The 21,161-nt window shown below is 42.7% G+C and overlaps 1 protein-coding gene across 1 annotated transcript; it reads right to left on the reverse strand.

Moving 5' to 3' along the window:
- Positions 1-9,783: 9,783 nt before the first annotated feature.
- AKIRIN1 (akirin 1) lies at positions 9,784-20,652 on the reverse strand. The gene is made up of 5 exons (XM_032432657.1): positions 20,311-20,652; positions 15,711-15,851; positions 12,654-12,788; positions 11,293-11,364; positions 9,784-10,629 (listed from the first exon to the last, which is right to left on the reverse strand). Exons 1-5 carry the CDS (start codon positions 20,528-20,530, stop codon positions 10,619-10,621), a joined length of 579 nt encoding a protein of 192 aa, XP_032288548.1. The 5' UTR covers positions 20,531-20,652; the 3' UTR covers positions 9,784-10,618.
- Positions 20,653-21,161: the final 509 nt, after the last annotated feature.

Here is a 21,161-nt window from a genome sequence, read left to right on the forward strand (position 1 = left end):
TTTAAATATTTTTTTATTAAGTAAACTCTGTACCCAACATAGGACTCGAACTCAAGACCCTGAGATCAAGAGTTGGAATGCTCCAGCTACGGAAGCAGCCAGGTGCCCCTTTAATTTCTATTTCCTGGTGTAATGTTTATGAAGTATGTAACATTACTGCAGTTGTACATATCAGTAACTTATAAAAAATATTTATTTGGGGTTTGGGCTGAAAATTTATTCTCCTTTTAAATGATGTACTCTGGGGTGCCTGGGTGGCTCAGTCGTTAAGCGTCTGCCTTCTGCTCAGGCCATGATCCCAGGGTCCTGGGATGGAGCCCCGCATCGGGCTCCCTGCTCAGCGGGAAGCCTGCTTCTCCCTCTCCCACTCCCCCTGCTTGTGTTCCCTCTCTTGCTGTGTCTCTCTGTCAAATAAATAAATAAAATCTTAAAAAATAAAATAAAAATAAATGATGTACTCTCAGAAACGTTTAGAAAAGTCTTCCAACCTTCCCAGCCTCATTGTCCAAAATCCTCTGCCTAATCTTCCCCATCCAAGAGCTTGCTGTTCCATTGTAGTCTTGGAAAAGTCCTGCCAGCCAGTCTCTGATTTTTTCCCCGTTTCCCCTAGAAGGACACTATTTCAACCCCATCTCCATTTCTGTGTGTCAAATTCTTCCTCTGCTTTAGGACTTTTGCAAAGTTTTCCCCCAGAATGGGTGAACTGCCTCCAAGCCCTAGGATCACCAACTCTGGAGAGAATTCCTAAGGTCCCATAGCTTAATTGGTTTCTTTTAAGATTTCCAATTCTCCCTCTGCTCCCCCCAGCTCATCAGATATATACCTCCCAACTGGGATCAGAGTTTCAGTTCAGCTAGAATTTCCTGAACACCTAATGCATGTCCAGCAGAGTACTGGAAGATTATGGAATTGGTAATTCATGGCTCTTGCCCACAAAATAGTAGAGGTAGCAAGATATTGATTGCTAACTCCCTTCCCACTTCTTCCACTTTCTTAAGTTGGTGATATCATCTTCCCAGTCGTTCAGGCAGGAAACTCTGAAGTTGTATTTTGCCCTTTCCTCATCTTTCATCCAGTCTTTAATTACTGGCCAAGTTCTCTCAAACCTTCAACAGGTTTCTAATTCATTTCTTCCCTTTGGCCTCTCAGCTCCTCACTTTAATCTGTTTTTCACTGAATAATGTTTCTAAAATACTAAATCTCATTGTATCACTCCTCAGATACCAGGCAGGATAGGTTAGTACAAAGATGGGTGACTCAAATGCCTCCAAGGCCAAACAGAGTTCACTATAAGGAAATAAAAACAAGCACCATAATAAATGGCAGCTGGTATTTGGCATCAGTTTCACTGATGGAAGGAGTCGTGTGGAATGTGACAAACTGGAGAGGGTATGTCCTATCTGAAGGCGGTGGCAGCTACTCAGCTGCATCCTATAGCTGTTGAGAAAATCAGGGCCCCCAAATTGTCAAATCTCCTAAAGTTTTTCAAGAGAAGCCAGAAATCTTTTGTTATTATTTAAATGTGAAACCTACCACTTTTAAAATGCAGGGCAACTAATTTTTTTTTCAAGTGCTGGCCAAACAAAACCCACATTGGAAATGTATTTTGATGTGCCAGATTTCAGCCCTTGGATAGAGGGAAATCTGAAGATAGGGAAAGCAATTTATTCCGATGGCTTTTTACATCCAGCCTTGCTCCCATCTTACCCATTCTCCTTATTGCTGACAGTTGCTTTTCTAAAACTCAAAACTGATCATTCAAAAAACACTTCCTAAAAAAAAAAAAAAAAAAAAAAAAAAAAAAAAAAAAACAACTTCCTGAGCTCTTACCATATGCCATGGCCCTTGTTGAGCTCTTTGGACTAGGACACTGAATGGTGTAGCAAGTGATAAAACAGAAATATGAACAAAAACAAGGGAGAACACAAGGAGGGGGTTATACTGCTTGGGTTGTGTGTCAGGTGTCGGTGTATTCAAGAAGAGTTTCAAATTATTTGGTTTGGCATTCAAGACCCCTCATGATCTGATTTCTTCCCATTTCTAAATCCTCGGATATAATTGCTTACTCAGCCTTCTCGTGTTCTCGGCCATCAAAGAATTGCTCTTCCAAACTTTGTAGGCATAGTTTCTTCTGCCTGGAATGGTCCCAACCCGCTCGTTGCCACCTTCCTACTGTCTCCCAGGCGAATGCCTAATCCGTCCAGATTATTTATATGGAGCGTTTTCTGGTGAAAGCTTCCCAAATTCCTCAGGCATTCACTAGGCCTTTCTTGAAGTCCCGCCAGCCTTGTAGACTTCTATTATAGATGCTGTTCACTACTGACACGCCGGCCCCCTGCACTGCACCGTGCAGACACCCCCGTGCCCGCATGGTGTGAGAGGATGTCGGGTGACAGGTCTTCCTCTACGTCAAATATTGGAAAACTACAACTCCCAGAACTCCCACGCCAGAACTGAGTCTGCGCCGTTGCTATAGTGAGCACGCGCGCCCTCTTAGAGTCTTGCGGCTTACGTTACAAGTGACGTGGTTGCGACCTTAGGGGTACGATGCCTCTGCCTTGTTACGCCCTTCGTTTACCTTCCCTTTACCTTGCTCTTGCAGATTCTCTGCTTCGGGGAAGTGTGGTTTTACAACGACCTCGAAGAACGTTAGGCGCAGAAGCAAGCCCGACCTGCCATGTTCTTCCATTTTGTGTTGGGGAAGCCGAGGCGCGGAGACCGAGTGGAATTCGACTAGGTGTCCTACGCGATTTGTTCTAAGCAAGCAGAGCCTTGCTCCCGGCTTCAGCTTCAGCGCGTGAGGATGGCCTAGTGACCTAATCCAAGCCCCCCAATCCCACCCCCTTGAAAACTAGCCTCCGCCTCTGTGTGAGCACAGAGGTCTCAGGCCTTCTAGAAACCTCCTTGGTCTTCATTCACGGGACTTCTGTCCTTGAGCTGAAGGATTCCCTCATGTTTACACACCTTACTCAGTTATAACCCGAGAAAAGCTTTAACACTACCCTTTGGCAGATAGGCCGTCTTTACAGTTTAGCACATGGGGAACTTTTCAGGCCTGTATCATACCACTGGTAGAGTTGAGCAAACAACTGGGTAGCCTGAGGGTCCTAGCACATTTGGGGAAGACAGTTTGGAAACTTACCCCTGCCCTCACCTCCAAGCCCCCAGCTATAGGATAGATAGAAAAGACCCAATAAGCAAAGTAATCTTAAAGAGATAGTAACGGGGGCCAAGGCCAAGGCGCCTGGCTGGCTCAGTCGGTGGAGCATGTGAATCTTTTTTTTTTTTTTAAGATTTTATTTATTTGACAGAGACACAGCGAGAGAGGGAACACAAGCAGGGGGAGTGGGAGAGGGAGAAGCAGGCTTCCCGCTGAGCAGGGAGCCTGATGCGGGACTTGATCCCAGGACTCGATCCCAGGACTCTATCCCAGGACTCTGGGATCATGACCTGAGCCGAAGGCAGACGCTTAAAGACCAAGCCACCCAGGTGCCCCAAGGAGCATGTGATTCTTGATGGGGCTCCTGAGTTCGATCCCCATGTTGGATATAGAGATTACTATAAAATTTTTTTTAAAAAAATGGGTGCATACGCCTGGAATATACTGGAAGCCGGAGTGATCGTTTAAACTAGAAAAGAATGTGCCGACCAAGTTGGAGAAGATACCAAGTTGAAATTTAACAGGACCAGAAACTAAAGAAGCATAAGTGAAGTGGGAACCTGTGCCAGGTTCATGGTGGTAGGGGTAACTTGATGCTGGTAAACATTCCATCCCTAGAATTAACTCCCCTTATTCTGACTTTAATTAGGTTTCTGAAGTGGTATGATTCTATGAAGAAAACACACTGTTAAGGCCAATGGGGTAGTCTACTGCACCTGACCTATTTCTCATTCATAAATTTACGCACTGGAGGGGTGCCTGGCTGGTTCAGTAGAGCATGGGACTCTTAATCTCAGGGTCATGAGTTCAAGCCCCTCGTTGGGCATAGAGCCTACTTAAAATTGAAAAAAAATAACACACTGGAGTCTGGTTTTATGGACCGATATAGCTGTATTAGTGATTCAGCCTTCCTGAGCATAGATTGGGGTGATTAAACTACCTGGGGGGAACCTGCCAGGGCAGCTGAGTAGCCTTCCCCAGGAAACACCCTGGTCTCTCTGTCCAGATGCACAGAAACTTATCAAAGCAAGTTTTATCCATTTCTGCCCAAAGACTGTGAGCTTTTCTAGGGCAAGGACCACATCTCTCTTAACCCTGGCTACAGAGAGACAACCTATAGAAGGCTTAAAATTATTTTATCTGGGAGCATCTATGCATACAAAACTCAACAGCAGCAGCAGCTGTGGAACTGGGCTAGATTAGTTAAGTGAAGGGCAAAGACAAGCCAAACCAAAAGAAAAAGGATCTTTCAAAGTGTGTCTATATGAAGAGGGAAAATGAGCCCCGAGAGATCCTTCAAGGATCTTCTTCGCCACGCAAAGCCAGAGCCATGTTTAAATCATCCTTCCCAATCAATGTACAGGCCTTTGTTATCTCTAATGGGACAAAAAAGAGGCTCTTTAACTGGTCAACCTGTTGTCTAGTTTGGTATTTGCCCTTCTATCTTGTACTTACTCCTGAATTAGTTTCCCCAAAACTCTCCAGATTTCCAGATTAATAGCTAAATGCCTAGTAGTCAAAACCCTTCATTATTTAGTCCCTACTACCTAGCTTCAAGCTCTCTTCCCAGGATCTACAAGATTTCCTACTCTGGCTAAACAAGAATGTCCTCACTATACACCACCATGATTTTCCACCACCCAGCCTTTGCTCCTTTCAAGCTCCCAATTCCTTTTTTTTTTTTTTTAAAGATTTTATTTGAAAGAGAGCATGGGCCAGGGAGCTCAAAACGGGGGGGAGGGGCAGAGGGAGAGGGAGAAACAGACTCCCTGCTGAGCAGGGAGCCAGACTCAGGGCTCAATCCCAGGACCCTGGAATCAGGACCTGAGCCAAAGGCAGGCACTTAACCCACTGAGCCACCTAGGTGCCCCACCAATTCCTACTGTTGCCTGAGTCTCATTCATCCTTTGAAACCTTGTTCCAACTCTGCCTCCCCAAATGAAAAGCAGTCACCACTGCTACTAAGAACCACCTTTTCTTTTCCTTAGGCCATTATCTGTTCCATTCATGCAACACTCAGCAACTTTTACCTAACCTGCTTATGTTCCTTGCTAGACTGAGCCTCCTTCTCAGGGGTCAAGATCCAAATGCGTAAGTATATTTATGTATGTTAATTCCAAGTCAGGTACTGAGGATATAAGACGGACTAGGGCTGCTTATAAAACTTGTCAGGCTAGGGGCACCTGGGTGGCTCAGTTGGTTAAGCCTCTGACTCTTGATTTCAGCTCAGGTCATGATCTCAGTGTCGTGAGATCCAGCCTTGTGTCAAGCTCCAGCTCAGCAGGGAGTCTGCTAGTGCTTCTCTCCCTCTGCCACCCCCTCAAAAAATAATAGTGTTTAAAAAAACTTGTCAGGCTTAACAAAACAAAAAACAAAAAACTTGTCAGGCTTTAAAAACTCAAATAGCTGTCCTCCACAAGTAACTCAGAAGACACCAGTAATGCTTGCCAAATAATTGGAAAAACACTCAAATCCAATATAAACATGAATTTCCCTACTTATCTCTCACTAACATGAAGGCATGTTGGGTACCACACCAGGTTAAGCACCTTCACCAAAGCTCTGATGAGGCCAAAAACACATAGGAACTTGCACCTCTAGATATTGAGCATGAGGAAGTTTGAAATCAGCCTATTGCTAAAGTCAACTAAAAAGTAGTTGAAATATAAAAACTATTTTCTTAAAAGCATAAAAAAGCTAACTAGGTAATAAGGAATTACTGAGCCCAAATCTTGAGAACCCAAAGCCTAGAACTCAAAGCTGCGCTGTTAAGGGATTTGCCAATCTGGAAGCCCCTGGATGCCTGCAGCGCACTTTTCAGAAGCCTCATGGACTGAAGGGGACAAAAATCAAAACCTAAGGCCAGCTAAAGGGGAACCCCCAGCACAGGCTCCTTAAGCTGGGATTCCTAAGTATTACACTTTTAAGATAAGGGTGAAACACAACTAAACTAGTCTTCACACAGACTTGAGACCTGGTTGTGTGGCATCTGGAAGATCTAGGGAACCTCCAGCCTTCAATCTGAATTAAGGTTTAGTAATATCCCCAGCACAGGCAACCAGAAATCCTTCTAGAGGTAGATGCTTCATCCTTGTCCTGTTTATTCCTACAATTGTTCAAATATAGTATCCGGCTCACAGATAACCTGGCACATGAGACAAGACACTATAAGCAACAATCAGTGAAAACAAGAGACCCGTGAAGACTTTAGTTGCTTAAATTTTAAACAAATTTAGGTAATCTTCACAATGAAGTGCTAATTATTTGAAAGTATCATTTGGGGTTAAGTAGCTGGACATTTTTCCCTAGGTAAACTTGCTTCTTTCTTCCTGAAAGTATCAGCATTATTCAAGGGCCAGTTTAACTGTAGCTGTGGACTATAGGACTCTCTGAAGCCATTTTTAAGGAAATAACCACCCAGGCAAGCAGTCAAGTCACTGTTCCTTAAGAACAATACTTAACAAACGATCTTCTGATAAACATAAAATCCTTACACCCACTTTTGTATATAAAATTTCAAAATTAAATATGTCAAAAATAAGTCATTCTAATGACCCACCCCCCAATAGCATGTTCCCTGTCCCCATCCTTTTTTTTTTTTTTTAAGATTTTATTTATTTGACAGAGACAGCAAGAGAGGGAACACAAGCAGGGTGAGTGGGGGAGGGAGAAGCAGGCTTCCCACAGAGCAGGGAGCCCGATGCGGGGCTCGATCCCAGGACCCTGGGATCATGACCTGAGCCGAAGGCAGACACCTAACGACTGAGCCACCCAAGCGCCCCCGTCCCATCCTTGAGAATCATTGCTCTGAAAACTTCATTGGCTTTTTCTGTAAGATATTCACTTTGACAGTCGGTTTTCATTTGTTGTTTTTTTTTTTAATATTTTATTTATTTATTTGAGAGAGAATGAGACAGAGAGAGCATGAAAGGGTCAGAGGGAGAAGCAGACTCCCTGCCGAGCAGGGAGCCCGATGTGGGACCCGATCCCGGGACTCCAGGATCATGACCCGAGCCGAAGGCAGTCGCTTAACCAACTGAGCCACCCAGGCGCCCAACAGTCGGTTTTCATTTGTAAGCACAGGATGTTTTTTTATCATGACACACCTGAGGTGTAACTCCCCTAGAAACAAATTAAGGTTCTTGTCCACCAATCCATGATGCACCGAGTTTGCCTGGTCTGTGAGCTTTTCAAATGTGTATCAGTGCTACAGTGCCAAGGCCCACAAACTTTTGTGTGAGGGGCCAGAGTATTTTCAACTCCGTGGCCCATACTACCTGTTTCTGGAGTTGCCAACTGTGAAAGCAGCCACAGACGCAAACAAATAGGTGTGGCAGTGTTTCTATATAACTTTATTTACAAAACCAGGCCTTAGTTTGCTGACCCCTGCTATAGTAACAAAATACAGATTCACTGAAAGGCATTACTGAATTCATTGGTCATTTATCTTTTATTGTTTTCTTAGTCAAACACTTAAAGTACAAATTCTAATTAGAGAACGTGAGATTTTGATGTTAACAAAGGGCTATTCATACTGGAAAGTTGAGGATTGCTGCTGCAGAAAGGAACGTTTTGGTCTTCAGATCTAATGAAGACCACTGTAAAGAAACCTGCTATAGAACAGTGTCAAATGCGTATTTTATGTCTCAGGCTGTGCTACTTTCTTTACATGGGCTATTTAACTTAATCTCGCATTTGAAAACAAAACCCAGTGATGTACATACAATTAACCCTCATTTTACAGACAAGAAAACTATGGCTCACAAATTTCAGTAGCTTGGCAAGGCTCACGCAGCAAACTAAACTCTAGGGCTACATGCATCCAAAGGCCATTCCTTTACTACACAGCCAACCCATCCTCCCTGGCAGGCAGAGAAGATTCACCATGTGTGACAGGCTGGCCCAAATTCTTGTATTCCCTGATGTTCTTCTCCTTGGGGAGCTCTTAACAATTATCTGCCTCAGGAACTTTGATCTCCCCTGTACTCCTCTGATCTAAGCATGAATACCTACTCCTTTCATTCCCCTTAAGCTTAAGATTTTACCAAAAGAGGATAACTATTATTAAAACAAAAAACTATAACCAGGGTGGTAGATATGGCTGTTCTGAGACCACAGGTCCTGGCCTATCCTTACAGGTTTCTGTAGGTTGACTTCCTCCCTGGGCTCTGACCTACCTCCATGGGACAAAGACACTTCCCTACCTGGGAATGCTCTTAAGTTCAAGCTCTAGAAATCAAGTCTAAGGAAAAACTCCTTTTGTTAGTCTAAGGCCTACATTATAGGTCCCCATTTTCTGTCCTAGGAACTGTCTCTTCTCCGGATAAAACACCAGACAAACATGTCTAGTCCCTTTTGAGGAGATTCCAAAACCCAGCCATGGTGGTATATGTGGTCTTACTTATCCTATGGCCCCAAAGGGCAACCATATCGTAACAGCCTAACAACACTGGGAGCAGTAAGAGAGTGTCTATCATTTCCCTTTATAGAAACCTACTCTACCTCCCAGCCAGAAACCATATAGTAGGAACGGGGCTGACATTTGCCCCACATCACACTGATTCTGTAACAAGACATCAGTGCAGCAGCGTCCCCATTCCTGATCCATCCTTCAGGACTTCTGATGGCCCCCTCAGCTGCCCTTCCTTTGTTTTGGTGTGACTATCCCACTGTAAGGCCACTCCCATGACAGCCACGGTTAGCTCCTCTTCCAGGAACAAGTGACTACCCTGGAAAAGGAAGAGATGAAACAAACTGCCCTTCAAATATTAAGTAAAATAATTCTTTAATTATTTAAAGATCACTGATGGGCTTTTTAAAAAAGTCTATAAATCTTAAATGTAATGTTTTACTGGGGAAATCGTTATAGCAGCCTCACATAAATTATTTGAATTAATAAACATTATCACAGTATTAAGAAGGCAAGGTAAACAAATAGCTTAAGTATTTTATTTGTTTGCAACTAAGCTTGTTAACACTATATAATGAAAATGTACAAAGAATAATGTTGCAGTTTTTGGTTAGATTTAAGTCAAAGACATTCATTAATAAGGAATCTTCGAATATGAATATTCCAGAATTTCTCTAAGCCATCTGATCAGAACACCTGTCTCTGAATATTACCTTACTTTGGAAGGTACCGGCATACACTTGAATTAAACTCAGAATTTTTCAAAATAAGCCCTAATTAATAAAACTATTCTATATTCAAACTAAAACAATTTTAATAGAACTTTCCTTTCCAGAAACAATAATAAAGGAAACAAGGCATTTTGTAAAATGTGGTCCTGAACAAGTCACAGTAAAAAATAAATGTATACTTAACTTCCACCTCCTCAAAACAGAGGCTACTTTCTGTTCCACAGCCTTGGAAACAAGGTGAAGAACAGTCTGTAAGCAACTTTGGGCAGGGGGTTGCCAAAACAAAGCTCAAGCAGTTGAACATGGTCACTTCTTAAAAAGAATTTGGGGGAGCCTGACCACAAGGATCCAAATTCTGTTTTTAATAACCGATACAAAGGCAAAGTGGCTCCTCCAAAGTAGCAGTGCCACCAGGGGCTGGCCCAGCCCCACGCTCACCTGTGTTGTGCTCCCAAGCAAACCCTGACGCTCCCACTCCAGGGAGACTTTTTCTTTTTAGAGGTTCAGTGTCCAGGGAGCTCTCTGTGTGAATGAGGTGAGCACAGACTCCACATGGGTATTTTAAGGCTTGGAGTCAAAGTATTTTTCAACACGGCTAGGCAGAGTCCATGTGTCAAACGGCCCGTCTCCAGTTTGTCCTAATCCCTCACCACGCATTTGTAGACCTAGGACCACAGACCTTTGCTATGTCATCATAATCACACCTAATGTCCATCCTAACTTATGATTCATATTCTGTGCCTGGAAACAGTCCCTGTATTTAACAATAATACCTACAACATAAAACAAACCACCATTACAACTTATATGGTCACAAAACATTAATGATCTTCTGTAGACCAAGCAAATGTTTTTAACCATAATTGTCGTGCATCAAATTCACAGCCAGAATCCCCAAGATCAAAAAAATTTGCACAATACAAATAATAACTTAAAATACACACACACACACACACACACACACACATATACACGCACTCTCACACACACTTCTTACAGAACTGTGCTTGGGGAAACTCCATTTGTTGAGAGCCACTGAGGGCATATTTTGCTAAACTGCTGCTCCAGGTATTTTTGTTTGGAAAATCTATCACAGTAGGGCACAGCTGTTTATTGGATGAGCAGAAAAGAAAGATATGCTTGTGGCAACCAGAAAGTTTTAAGGTCTTTCAAGTTGTATAAAATGGACCTGCAGAAACGTTTAAGTGTTCTCAGGATGCAAAGTTGGAGCTGAAATGTGATATCAAACCAGTTGCAAAAAGTGTACAGCAGCCATCTCTTGAGGTCAAACCTGGTACCCAGATATGCAAGAAAGCTTCAGGACACATCTATAAATTAGGGGGGGAAAAAAAGAGTTTAAGAATAATAAAAATATAGTGTCGTGCTTTTTAAAAATATTAACCAATGGGAAATGTGATAAACAACATGGAGAATGTAAGTCAACACTTAAAATGTCCTAAGTTTTCCCAGAATTTAAGACACCTGACTCAGCTTCAGTTTAGATATACAGCTATTTATTATTACTTTATGTTTTGAGTAACTAGTAGTTCCAAGATGTCCAGAATTAAGAAATTGTGACCACACACTTGATAAGCTAGCTTAAGGAATTAACTTTCATAAATTACTAATTGAACCTACCTTTCTGGAGGAAAAGCCAGGTAACAAACAAATTGGTACTGCAGTCAGACTACCTAGGTTTCAGTCCTGGATGAACTACTATCTTTATGAGCTTGGACAAATTATTTAACCTCTTTAAGTGCCATCCTTACCTGTAAAATGGGGCTTAACAACAGTTCCTCCCTCATAGGGTTACTGTAGATTAAATAACTTCATGAGGATTTAATGGGCTTAGCACAATGCTGGACATGCTTTTTTTTTTTAATGTTAGCTATTATTTTACTTCACTTTTGCTCTCAGGAGACAAGGTATTCAGTGTCAACATCTTGCTCCTGGAAGTTGGAAAATTCAAAGAAAAACTTGACAATACTTACAGCTTGTTGGCCTTGTCCCATATCGTCGCATAATCTGATCATGTGTGAATTTCACAAAAGATTCATATTGTTCTGTAAGGGGAAAAGACAGTATATACTATCCCCAGAACTCTCCCTCAAGTTTTTCAAGAATCAAGTGTCAGGATCACATCTAGCTTCCCAGTTTAAATTATCCACTCTCAGACCCTCCTTTTAATAGCCGCTCTGGGATCTGTTACTTACTTTTAGATCCCAGAGCCAAATCCCTGGCTCCTAGATTTGGTCACTGATCATCTATAATATCACATTTTCCTAATCTTGCCCCTGCTGTAACTCCATCCCCTACTAAAGGCTTCTCAAGACAGACAGACTGGCTCAGTACTACAAATCAAATTTTAGGAACTCTGTAAGACATGAAGCTTGAATCTCTTTTCTGCATTCTATCCTTGCTATAAATCTCAACAGACACGTTGAATGAAAGAAGTGGGATGGGTAGAAAGCGGAGAAAATTTCCTACTACCTAACTGTAAACAGTCCCACAGAACTACCTTCTAAAGAGAAACTTGGTAAAAAAGAAGGTAGTCCAACATCCATGAACAGAGAAGTGACTTAGAGCCAACTGAACAATTTTGGGGATGGAGGTAGGAGAGGGGAAATGATATACTGGAGCTTCTTGTCTTAATACACATTATTAGTATATTAAAGGATCAAAGAAGTTTGACTATAAAGAAACCCATTTAACTGTTGTTAAACCAACAGTTCTCATTTAAAGCAGACTTTCTAACATTCTGAGGAACCATGTGGTGTGGGTCACCAGATTAGGAAATAATACTGTTACAGGAAGAAGTTGTTGTCTAAAACCTCTCTCATCCCAACATTGTCCCCTTTCACTAAATGGGTACTACTTTCTATTCCTGATTCAGATCTCTTCCTTTCATAAAAGGCTCTACTTGTTGACATCACTGTCAACTCCCTTTGTTCAAACCTGAGCTGTGCTTTCCAAACTAACGTACATCCAAATTACAGAATGCCAGATTTCCCACATCCACAAAGTGACTGCTACCAGGAAGTCTGATCGTGTCGACTATACTCCACTCCCAACCACCAGTTGGGAGGTTAGCCCAAATAAACTACTCACTGCCTTTATTCATATGGAAAAATGTCAAAAGAAAAGCTTGGCTTATCTTGTTTCAAAAATGTAAATGAAAAGTCATTCCCATATAACGTATAAATGTATAATGTTTAGAATCACCAGAGAGTAACTTACTATTCACAACTCATTAAACTTTCTTACATGAAGTCCTGCTCTAAGTTACCATTTGACTGAACCTTATTATTTACCGAACCCTATTAACAATGGCACAGCCACTGCCTCAGCCTACCTGCTAGTTTGGTATTGAGGATTTGCTCATACTCCTCCCGAATTTTATCTTCATAGTCTTTTAAGAGACGCTCACATATTATTCCAACTTGTCGGAGGGTAAAGGTGGGCTGGTCCTTCTTCATCCAGGAGGAACCTGGCCAAAAGACAAATCCAGTGTTGTTCTGTTTTTTTAAAGATTTTATGTAATCTCTACACCCAACGTGGGGCTCAAACTCACAGCCCCGAGATTGAGAGTCACATGTTTCTACCTAATTAGCCAGCCAGGCACCCCAAGACAAATCCAGTTTAAATAATACATTATAGTTCTAAGGTTCAGAATTAATAACTTTATGTAAGCACTCCTAGGATACAAAAACTGTTCAGAAAAATAGTATCCTTCACAACTCTACACGGAATATTTCACAAAATCTGTGCTTCTGCCATTAGTTTTACAGTCAGCCCAAAGGTAAACTGAAAAGTAGGAGGAACAATGTGTATCCAGGTGTGCTAGCTGATCTGCATACAGAAAAACAGTTCTGATGCCATAACAATGTGAGCCCATACTCAATGCTCATTTGGTAAAGAACAAGAACAAAAAGTAAGTTGATATAAAGCCCCTAGTCTGGATTAGAGAAAGTAGATTCACAGAGCTACTCAAATCCTTGGTGATTATCTAGACCTATGTTTAACTGAGGTGCATCATAATTATCTGTAGAATTCACAGAACATGATACACACTCTGATTTAATTCTAGGTTAGGGCCTGGCCATCTTTTAACTTCCACAAGTGGTTCTGATAAGAAATGGTTAGAAGTCTGATGCTTAGGAGACCAAGTAACTTGCCCTATATAACAAACTGTTAGCAAAGTCACTATGAATGAAGAAGACAATTAGGCACTACATATCTCATCCTTGATCCCTTCCAAATCTAGGAAAAGAGTGAAATGTTCGTAAGATAGTAGTTAGAAACCAAAATATTCACTGCAATGCCAGAAAATATGGAATTCGGCTTCCTGATCATGAGAAACGAAGCAGCAGCTCCTTTGGTAGCCCAGTTCTGAGTTGTTCCTCAAAGCTCAGCCTAGATTCCATTTCTTCAGCCCAATTAATCTGTAAACCATTTAGCACTCTGAAAGAAGTCATTTTTAACTTAAACCAAAATTTCTTCTTTACAAATGAAACCTAACCAAAAGTTCTACCCAGTCATCACTGTATTATTTCTCTGCACCCATAACATATTCCATTACTTCAAAATTCTAATACTAAAATCTCAGAAGAATATTAAGGAGAGACTTGCTAACTATTACCACTGAAAGGTCTATCACTCATGAACACGCAAGAACAACTAAAAAGGTGCTATTCTAGAGCCAAGACCTTTGGGTCATAAGAAAAATTTTTTAAATTATTTGAGGTAAGGGGCGCCTGGGTGGCTCAGTCAGTTGGGCATCTGCCTTCAGCTTGGGTCATGGTCTTGGGGTCAGGCCCCACATCCAGCTCCCTGCTCAGTGGGGAGTCTGCTTCTCCCTCTCCCTCCACCCCCCCCACCCCCGCCAGCTTATACTCTCACTCACTCTCTCAATAAATACTTTTTTTTTTTTTTAGATTTTTATTTATTTATCTGTCAGAGAGAGAGCACAAGCAGGGGGAGCGGCAGGCAGAGGGAGAGAGAGAAGCAGACTCCCTGCTGAGCGGGGAGCCCGATGTGGGGCTCGATCCCAGGACCCTGGGACCATGACCTGAGCTGAAGGCAAATGCTTAACCGACTGAGGCACCCAGGCGCCCCTCAATAAATAAAATCTTTAAAAAAAAATTACTTGAGGTGAAATTCACATAAAACGAATCATTTTAAGATGAACAATTCAGTGTCATTTAGTATACCCACAATTTTGTACAACCACATTTATCTAATTTCAAAGTATTTCCATCACTCCAAAGTAACACCCCTTACTATTAAGCTGTTTCTCCCCATTCCCTTCTATCCTAGCTCCTGGCCAACACAATCTGTGTTCTGTAAGGAGACAATTTTTAATCAAGGTAATTTTTAACTCTCAGAACTACTAAAAAGTAGAATAGTTTGTAAGAAAATAAACTCCTTTACGGTTAAAGGACAGAGTTCACCACCAATGGAGATGTTTACACACCGGCCTCTTGACTATTTGCAGGGATATGGCAGGCAAGACTGGTGGCTGAACTATGTGACCATGAAGATTGTCTCCAACCCTGAGATTCTATTTTTGAGCACATCCTCTCTGACCACCTGTCAATGTTACAGAGCACTGCTGTCACACAAATGTGTGCAATGATGGAAATGTCCCATGGTTGTGCTAATACAAGAACTACATGTGGCTACTAAGCACTTGCAATGTGGCTACTGCATCCAAGAAACTAAATGTTAAAATTTCATTAAATTTTAATTAACTTAAACGCCACATGTGGCTAATCTAATGGCTAAGATATTAGACACTGCAGTTACAGAGAGTACTTCTACACTGGGTGGATGGAAGCCAAATCACATCAACCTAAGGTTTTTTCCCAATTTCATGACTCTATGGTTTGAAAAGTATTTACAAGTAGTGATATAATGCATACATTTTACCAATTTTATTACTTTAGATGAAATCAATTCTGGATTAGGAAACCATCATTTTAAGAACCATTTAGGGGCACCTGGGTGGCTCAGTTGGTTAAGCGACTGCCTTCAGCTCAGGTCATGATCCCAGGGTCCTGGGATTGAGCCCCGCATCGGGCTCCCTGCTCGGTGGAGAGCCTGCTTCTCCCTCTCCCACTCCCCCTGCTGTGTTCCCTCTCTAGCTGTCCCTCTCTCTCTCTCTCTCTCTGTCAATTAAATAAATAAATAAAATCTTTAAAAAAAAAAAAAAAAAAAAGAACCATTTACAAACTCTTTTTTCCGTTTCCAAGTTTTTATTTAAATTCCAGTTAGTTAACATACAGTGTAATATTAGTTTCAGGTGTAGAATTTAGTGATTCATCACTTACATACAACACCCAAGGTTCATCACAGTGTACCATTTACAAACTCTTAAATGGTTGGTCTGTCCACACTAATGTTTGCTTACCTGGAGAACTAGGTGCTGTGAGTGCTGAGGAATGAGGCTGACTTTCCGAAGTACAAGCTTCACTCTGATTAAGAACAACTTCTAAATGTCTCCACCTCTGATAACGACTATATTCTTGTTTTATGTTCTGAAAAATTTGTTCTAATAAAAAAAGAAACACATTTGAGCATTCACTTTATTGTGCCATTTCTTCAAACTTCTTGTCCCTTACCTCATGTTATTAATATTAGCAAGAAAAATGTTTATTCTGAATAAAGCACGCCTCATATAACCCCCAAAGTATTCCTTCTTATTGCTATTTCAACAATGCATGGAAGAGCAGCTATTTTAGCATAAGCCCTCCAGACAGTTCCCTTTGCTTGTTTTCCTGTGACAGTGAAGACCACAGTTTGCTTTAGGATTAACTAGTACAACTTACAGCAAAACAAAAAACTCATCTTTCACCTAATAAGGAGCTATTTTTGATCTGTGTTAAGCTGCACAATTTTACAAACTAGTGTACTGGGGTGATTCTCTTACCACCCAAGGCCTTCTAAAAATGAAGCTCTTGTCCCATTTGGGACCAAGATCTTTGTGGTAGAGGACAGCAGAAACCACAATATGGTCACCTCCTGGACACGGACCATGGAGACACCTGAGATTTATTGCTTGGAACCAATGATCAGGGCTTAGAAAAGAACTTTCTGATCCTACTGAGAGCCAATACTTGATAGGACTCAGATTACTATTCTGAGTCAAAGTAATCATAAACCAAATTTGCTAACGCTATTGAAGGGAGTCCAGGACACACAAATTCACTTTGAAGTACATTCCTAGAGACAACACAGTCTGAAAGGATGTGGTTTTCAAGTTTTTCATTTTTGTGGTAGAATATGTATCTACTTTCCAGATAATAAAGCCTCCTTATCAAAAATAAAACCCAGAACAGATCACCACCCCTCTCACATTATTCTAATGTATACTTTGCTATAATCGTATTTTTTAAATGGGGTTGAGTGTTAATAATGCCATTTTGCTTCTTCCTAGCTGTGTGACTATGACCTTGGAAAATCTTTCAGGATCTTTAGCGTACTTCTTCAATATAAATGTTTACTGCCTACCCAATGAAGTTTTGAAAACAAGTGACAGTACAGCCTAGGAACTAACACAAACTCACAGTATCTCACACATAACTAAATTTGCTAACACTCAGCCTAAACACACAAACAATGTAGGATTAGCAAGGCTTTCCCTTAAAAATGCTATGAAGTTCATATTTTAAGATCCCTGAATTTATGAAGTCTTCGCTTCATCTTTAAAATGTATTATTCACTATGCATATACCTGCCAGATTCAATACAAGGATGCAAGGAACTGCAATGACTTGAAACAAGAAAGGACAAGTATGAGGACAATGCTCATGAGAACAGAAGGTCTTTGATAAACCTCTAACTGCCTCCTGTATGGTGAAGTGAACAAATGGAAAGATACAACTTTTAGGCTGGTTAAAGGACAAGCAAGTCCAAGAATCTAAACATGACATGCACAGTAGAAAAATAAGGAAGTACATGTGATTTTCTCTCCAAGAAGGCCACTTAAAAAAAAAAAAATGCAAATTTCTTTTTAACAGTGGATGATAACTTTAATCTTTGCATCCCATTATTATTTGACATTGTGCTTCTGGGTTATATCAGACTAAGCCTATCCTCCAAATTCTACAATGGTTCCTAGCTGTTCCAGACCAAAATTCAAACTTTTTTTTCTTCCAAAATTCAAACTCTTCGGAGCGCCTGGATGGCTCAGTGGCTCAGTCAGTTAAGTGTCTGCCTTCTGCTTAGGCCATGATCCCAGGGTCCTGGAACTGAGCCCTGCATCGGGCTCCATGCTCAGCAGGGAGTCTGCTTCTCCCTTTCCCTCTGCCTCTCCTCTCTCCTCAGCTTGTGCTCTCTCAAATAAAGAAATAAAATCTTAAAAAAAAATTTAAACTCTTCAACATGGCATTCCATGTCTTCCAAGACTTGGCCCCAAATTGTTTCCAGTTCCATCTCCCATTATAGCCCATTATATATAGTTACATTACATTATCCTTTCCTTAATTTGTGCATTTTCAGGGCTTTGCTCAAGCAGTTTTCCTTTGCTTGAAATGTGGCTATCTTTCTTCCTTCACCGTCATTCAAGACCTAGCTAAAATGCTACCTCAATCTGGATGTTACTCACCAAGCCACAAGTCATGATCAATTAATCGCTTTGCACCTGGACTCACTCCATGTTTACAAACATCTCCCTCAGGTCAGCAACACCCTCCTATGCCTGGTTATCAACTTAGCTCTTTTAAGCAATAAAAGGCTTAATTTTATATGCCTTTTCCATAAAAAGTGCTATGACACATATCTTTTTTATAAAGTGAAGTAAAAACATAGTTTCTTGACCATTTCTGAGAGAACTTCATAACCTTTGAGGTAACAATTATGATGTTATAAGAAATCACTGATTTTTAAATTCACTTTTCTATTAGTCAGCTTTATTCTTTCTATTTGTAAAGCAACTAACATTTCCTCCCCCATTCCTCCTTTTTAATCCAGAAGACATTGCTTTCACTTAAGCCAAAGCATCATATAATCATTCATACTTTATGTTTCTTTCTTGACAGAACCATATTCCAATAAGCATTAAGGAGTTTAACTGATCAATCTTTACAAATGAATATTTTAAATAAAATATTTTAATATAAATGACCAAGAAGGTAGTTTGCATGATCTATGCGAAAATTAAAATTTAAAATAGGGACTCCCATTACTGCACTCTGCAATACTGAGGCTTCCAAATACATTCAACAATTATTTATCAAACATTTGCTGTAATGTGAACTATAACAAAATTAGTCTACAGGATATTGTTGGAAGAAATAAAACATATGCATAAAATCAATCAAGATAGACAGGGCAAGTATTAATTCTATTTTGCAGAAGAGAGATCCAGAAAGATTATATGACTATCCTTGGTATCTGTAGGAACAGAAGAAAAGATATCACTTCAAGTGGGCATTTTGTCCCGTTTTTCTTTTCTTTTTTTTCTAAATAGGCTCCATGCTCAGCATGGAGCTCAACATGGGGCTTGAACTCAGGACCCTGGGATCAAGACCCTGATGCTTAACTGACTGGGCCATCCAGGCGCCCCTGTCCCCTGCTTTTGAAGGGCTCTTTACAAAAAAGTTTTGCAAACATTATCTCATTCAGTACATAAGGCTCTGCAACATTAAGTGGTCAGGGAATTTGAAGTAGAACAGAGTTCCTTATGGGGCAGGGTTAGTCAGGTAATGGATAGGAGACTTGCAAAAATGACTGTATTTGGATTAGCAAATACAAGGGGAAAATATCACGATGGAAGGCAAGGATAACAGGCACACCCAGGTGGGTCTGGAGAAAGAGCAGCAAAAGCATAGTCTGGGGGAAAAAATGTGTAAAAGACTAAGGAAGACATATGGTTATAGCTGATAAGTCCTCTGAATGCCAGAATAAAGAAGAGGTGAACATGAGAAAGAGTGGGAGAGCATGGCTGGCAACTGCAGGAATCTCTGTGCGAGAGAGTATGAGGGCCTGAAATCTGCATTATGGATATGCAGAGGAAAGAGGAAATAAAGCCCAAAGGCACTGGTAACTGAAAAGGGATGAGGAAAAGAATTTTAAGGCAGTCCTAAGGTTTCACTTACGCTTGAGGAATAGAAAAACACAAAGAAATAACTCGCGGAAGTCCAGTTTTGAGGACCCTCCCCCATTTCCAGGAGCCCTTTTAAACTGCTACATATTAATTGCGATGCACTTTCCCCTCTATTCCTGCACAATGGTTGGCGGGGGGGGGGGGGGGGGGTTGTCCTAACTTTACAGTCACACTAGCTCTCCCCTTTCCTTGACCAGTGTGTAATCGTTACTGAAAGAATCTCTGTTATGGATAGATGAACTCCTGCTTCCGGAACCTCTGTATGTTTAAGGATTCTCAAATAAATTTTAGCTAACGACCTGCCAATTTCAAGCTATATATGGTACAAGACAATAGCCATACAATAAAAGAACATGGCCAGTCCCTTGGAAATAGGTTGAAATCGGATTCTATGACTTCTGCGACGGCCTCTGGTCCCTAAAGACTTCTGGAAATCAGGTCTCCCTCCAAGCTACAGTACAGTGAACAGCACGCACTCAGGCCCCTTCCCAGGAACCCGCCCCCAACCCCCACCTTCAAGGCCGGGTTCGTGAGTAGAATCCCATTTTCCATGGCCCACTGGATCTGCTGGGCGGCTCTGTGCAGGCCCGGGCAGCGGAGGCAGGAGGGGCTTCGCGCACGGGAAGGGCCCCGAGCGACCAGGGATATTCTCATCTTCCTCTTGCTGCCCACCCCTCCAGTCTCTCCAGCTCCAGGAAAACCGAAAACGGACACTGGGGCCCCACCATCCCTCCCGGATATCTCCCATCCCCGGAAGCGACAAGGCCCAGCGGCACCCCAGTTCCCGTTTCTCAGGGCAAAGAAGGGGTCTGTGGGTGAAATAGCCTAGCGCCCAGAGCCGCCCCACCCCCACCCCCCAAAATGCCTGGGCCTGGCTTCCTGCCAGGCCCGCAGCATAGGTTACCCGGTGTTGGAAGGCGCCGCTCGCTGCCGGGCGGGGCGGGCTGCTGCAGAGTCGGCGGTGGGGTCTGCGTCTGGAGAAGTGGCGGCGGCTCGGCGTCCGGGGGCCTGAGGCCCGGAGTGGGGCCGGGCAGAGGGGCGCAGCGCCGCCGCTTCGGGGAACCAGGGCTCAGCAGCGCCGCCTCGAACTCCATGGGCCGCTTCAACGTCGCCCCGCACGCCATGCCGCCGAGGGGCCAGGGACCAGGAGCGGACACGAAGGTAACTGCGGCCCAACCTCCGGCTCCTCAGCGGAGCTCGCAAGCCTAGCCGGCTCCAATGGCGCCTCCAGCACCCGGCAGCGGCTCTGGCCCCGCCTCCTGTGACGTCACGGGCCCTGGCCACCGCCAGGCAGAGGGGGAGAAGCCGGAAGAGGGCGGCTCTGGGAGGCCGGTCAGCCACGTTCCGGTCCGCGGCGCCCCCCGCTGAGGAAATGGAACAGTCTGGGCGGAGAGCTTGGTCTCCAGGCAACCTCGGGAAGGCCCCCACCCCCGCCTCCGCCCCTCCCGGGGTCCCATCATCCCCCACCCCCCACCCCGCGTCCCCCAGTTCCTCGAGCCTTCGCGCCGGGGTGGCCCCTTAGGTTTTCGCACCTGCGCGGCAGTGGCGTGGGGGAGGGGTGAGCTCAGAGAGGCCGGTTGAGAGGGCGCGGGGGTCGGGTGTCTCTGGGTCCGGTAAACCTCCTATCTAGGCCGCTCTAGTCCCCGTAGTGGAAGAGAAGGGCATTCTAAAAGGTCTTCAAGGGCATTCCCGAGTCCAGGGAAGTCTTCACTTAAGCATAACCTGAGATCTGAGTATGGGCTTTAGGAAGTCCAC

The sequence above is a fragment of the Phoca vitulina genome, unplaced genomic scaffold, assembly GCF_004348235.1.
Source record: "Phoca vitulina isolate PV1807 unplaced genomic scaffold, GSC_HSeal_1.0 scaffold2, whole genome shotgun sequence".
Classification (NCBI taxonomy): domain Eukaryota; kingdom Metazoa; phylum Chordata; class Mammalia; order Carnivora; family Phocidae; genus Phoca; species Phoca vitulina.

What these genes read in the sequence shown, in the direction of transcription:
- AKIRIN1 (XM_032432657.1), bottom strand. Translation starts at nt 20,530, where the DNA reads ATGGCGTGCGGGGCGACGTTGAAGCGGCCCATGGAGTTCGAGGCGGCG. An exon ending in GCGGCGCCTTCCAACACCGG is followed by an intron (nt 15,852 to 20,310) that starts GTAACCTATGCT and finishes TTTTTTTATTAG; the next exon opens with AACAAATTTTTCAGAACATA. An exon ending in CACAGCACCTAGTTCTCCAG is followed by an intron (nt 12,789 to 15,710) that starts GTAAGCAAACAT and finishes TCTTTTGGCCAG; the next exon opens with GTTCCTCCTGGATGAAGAAG.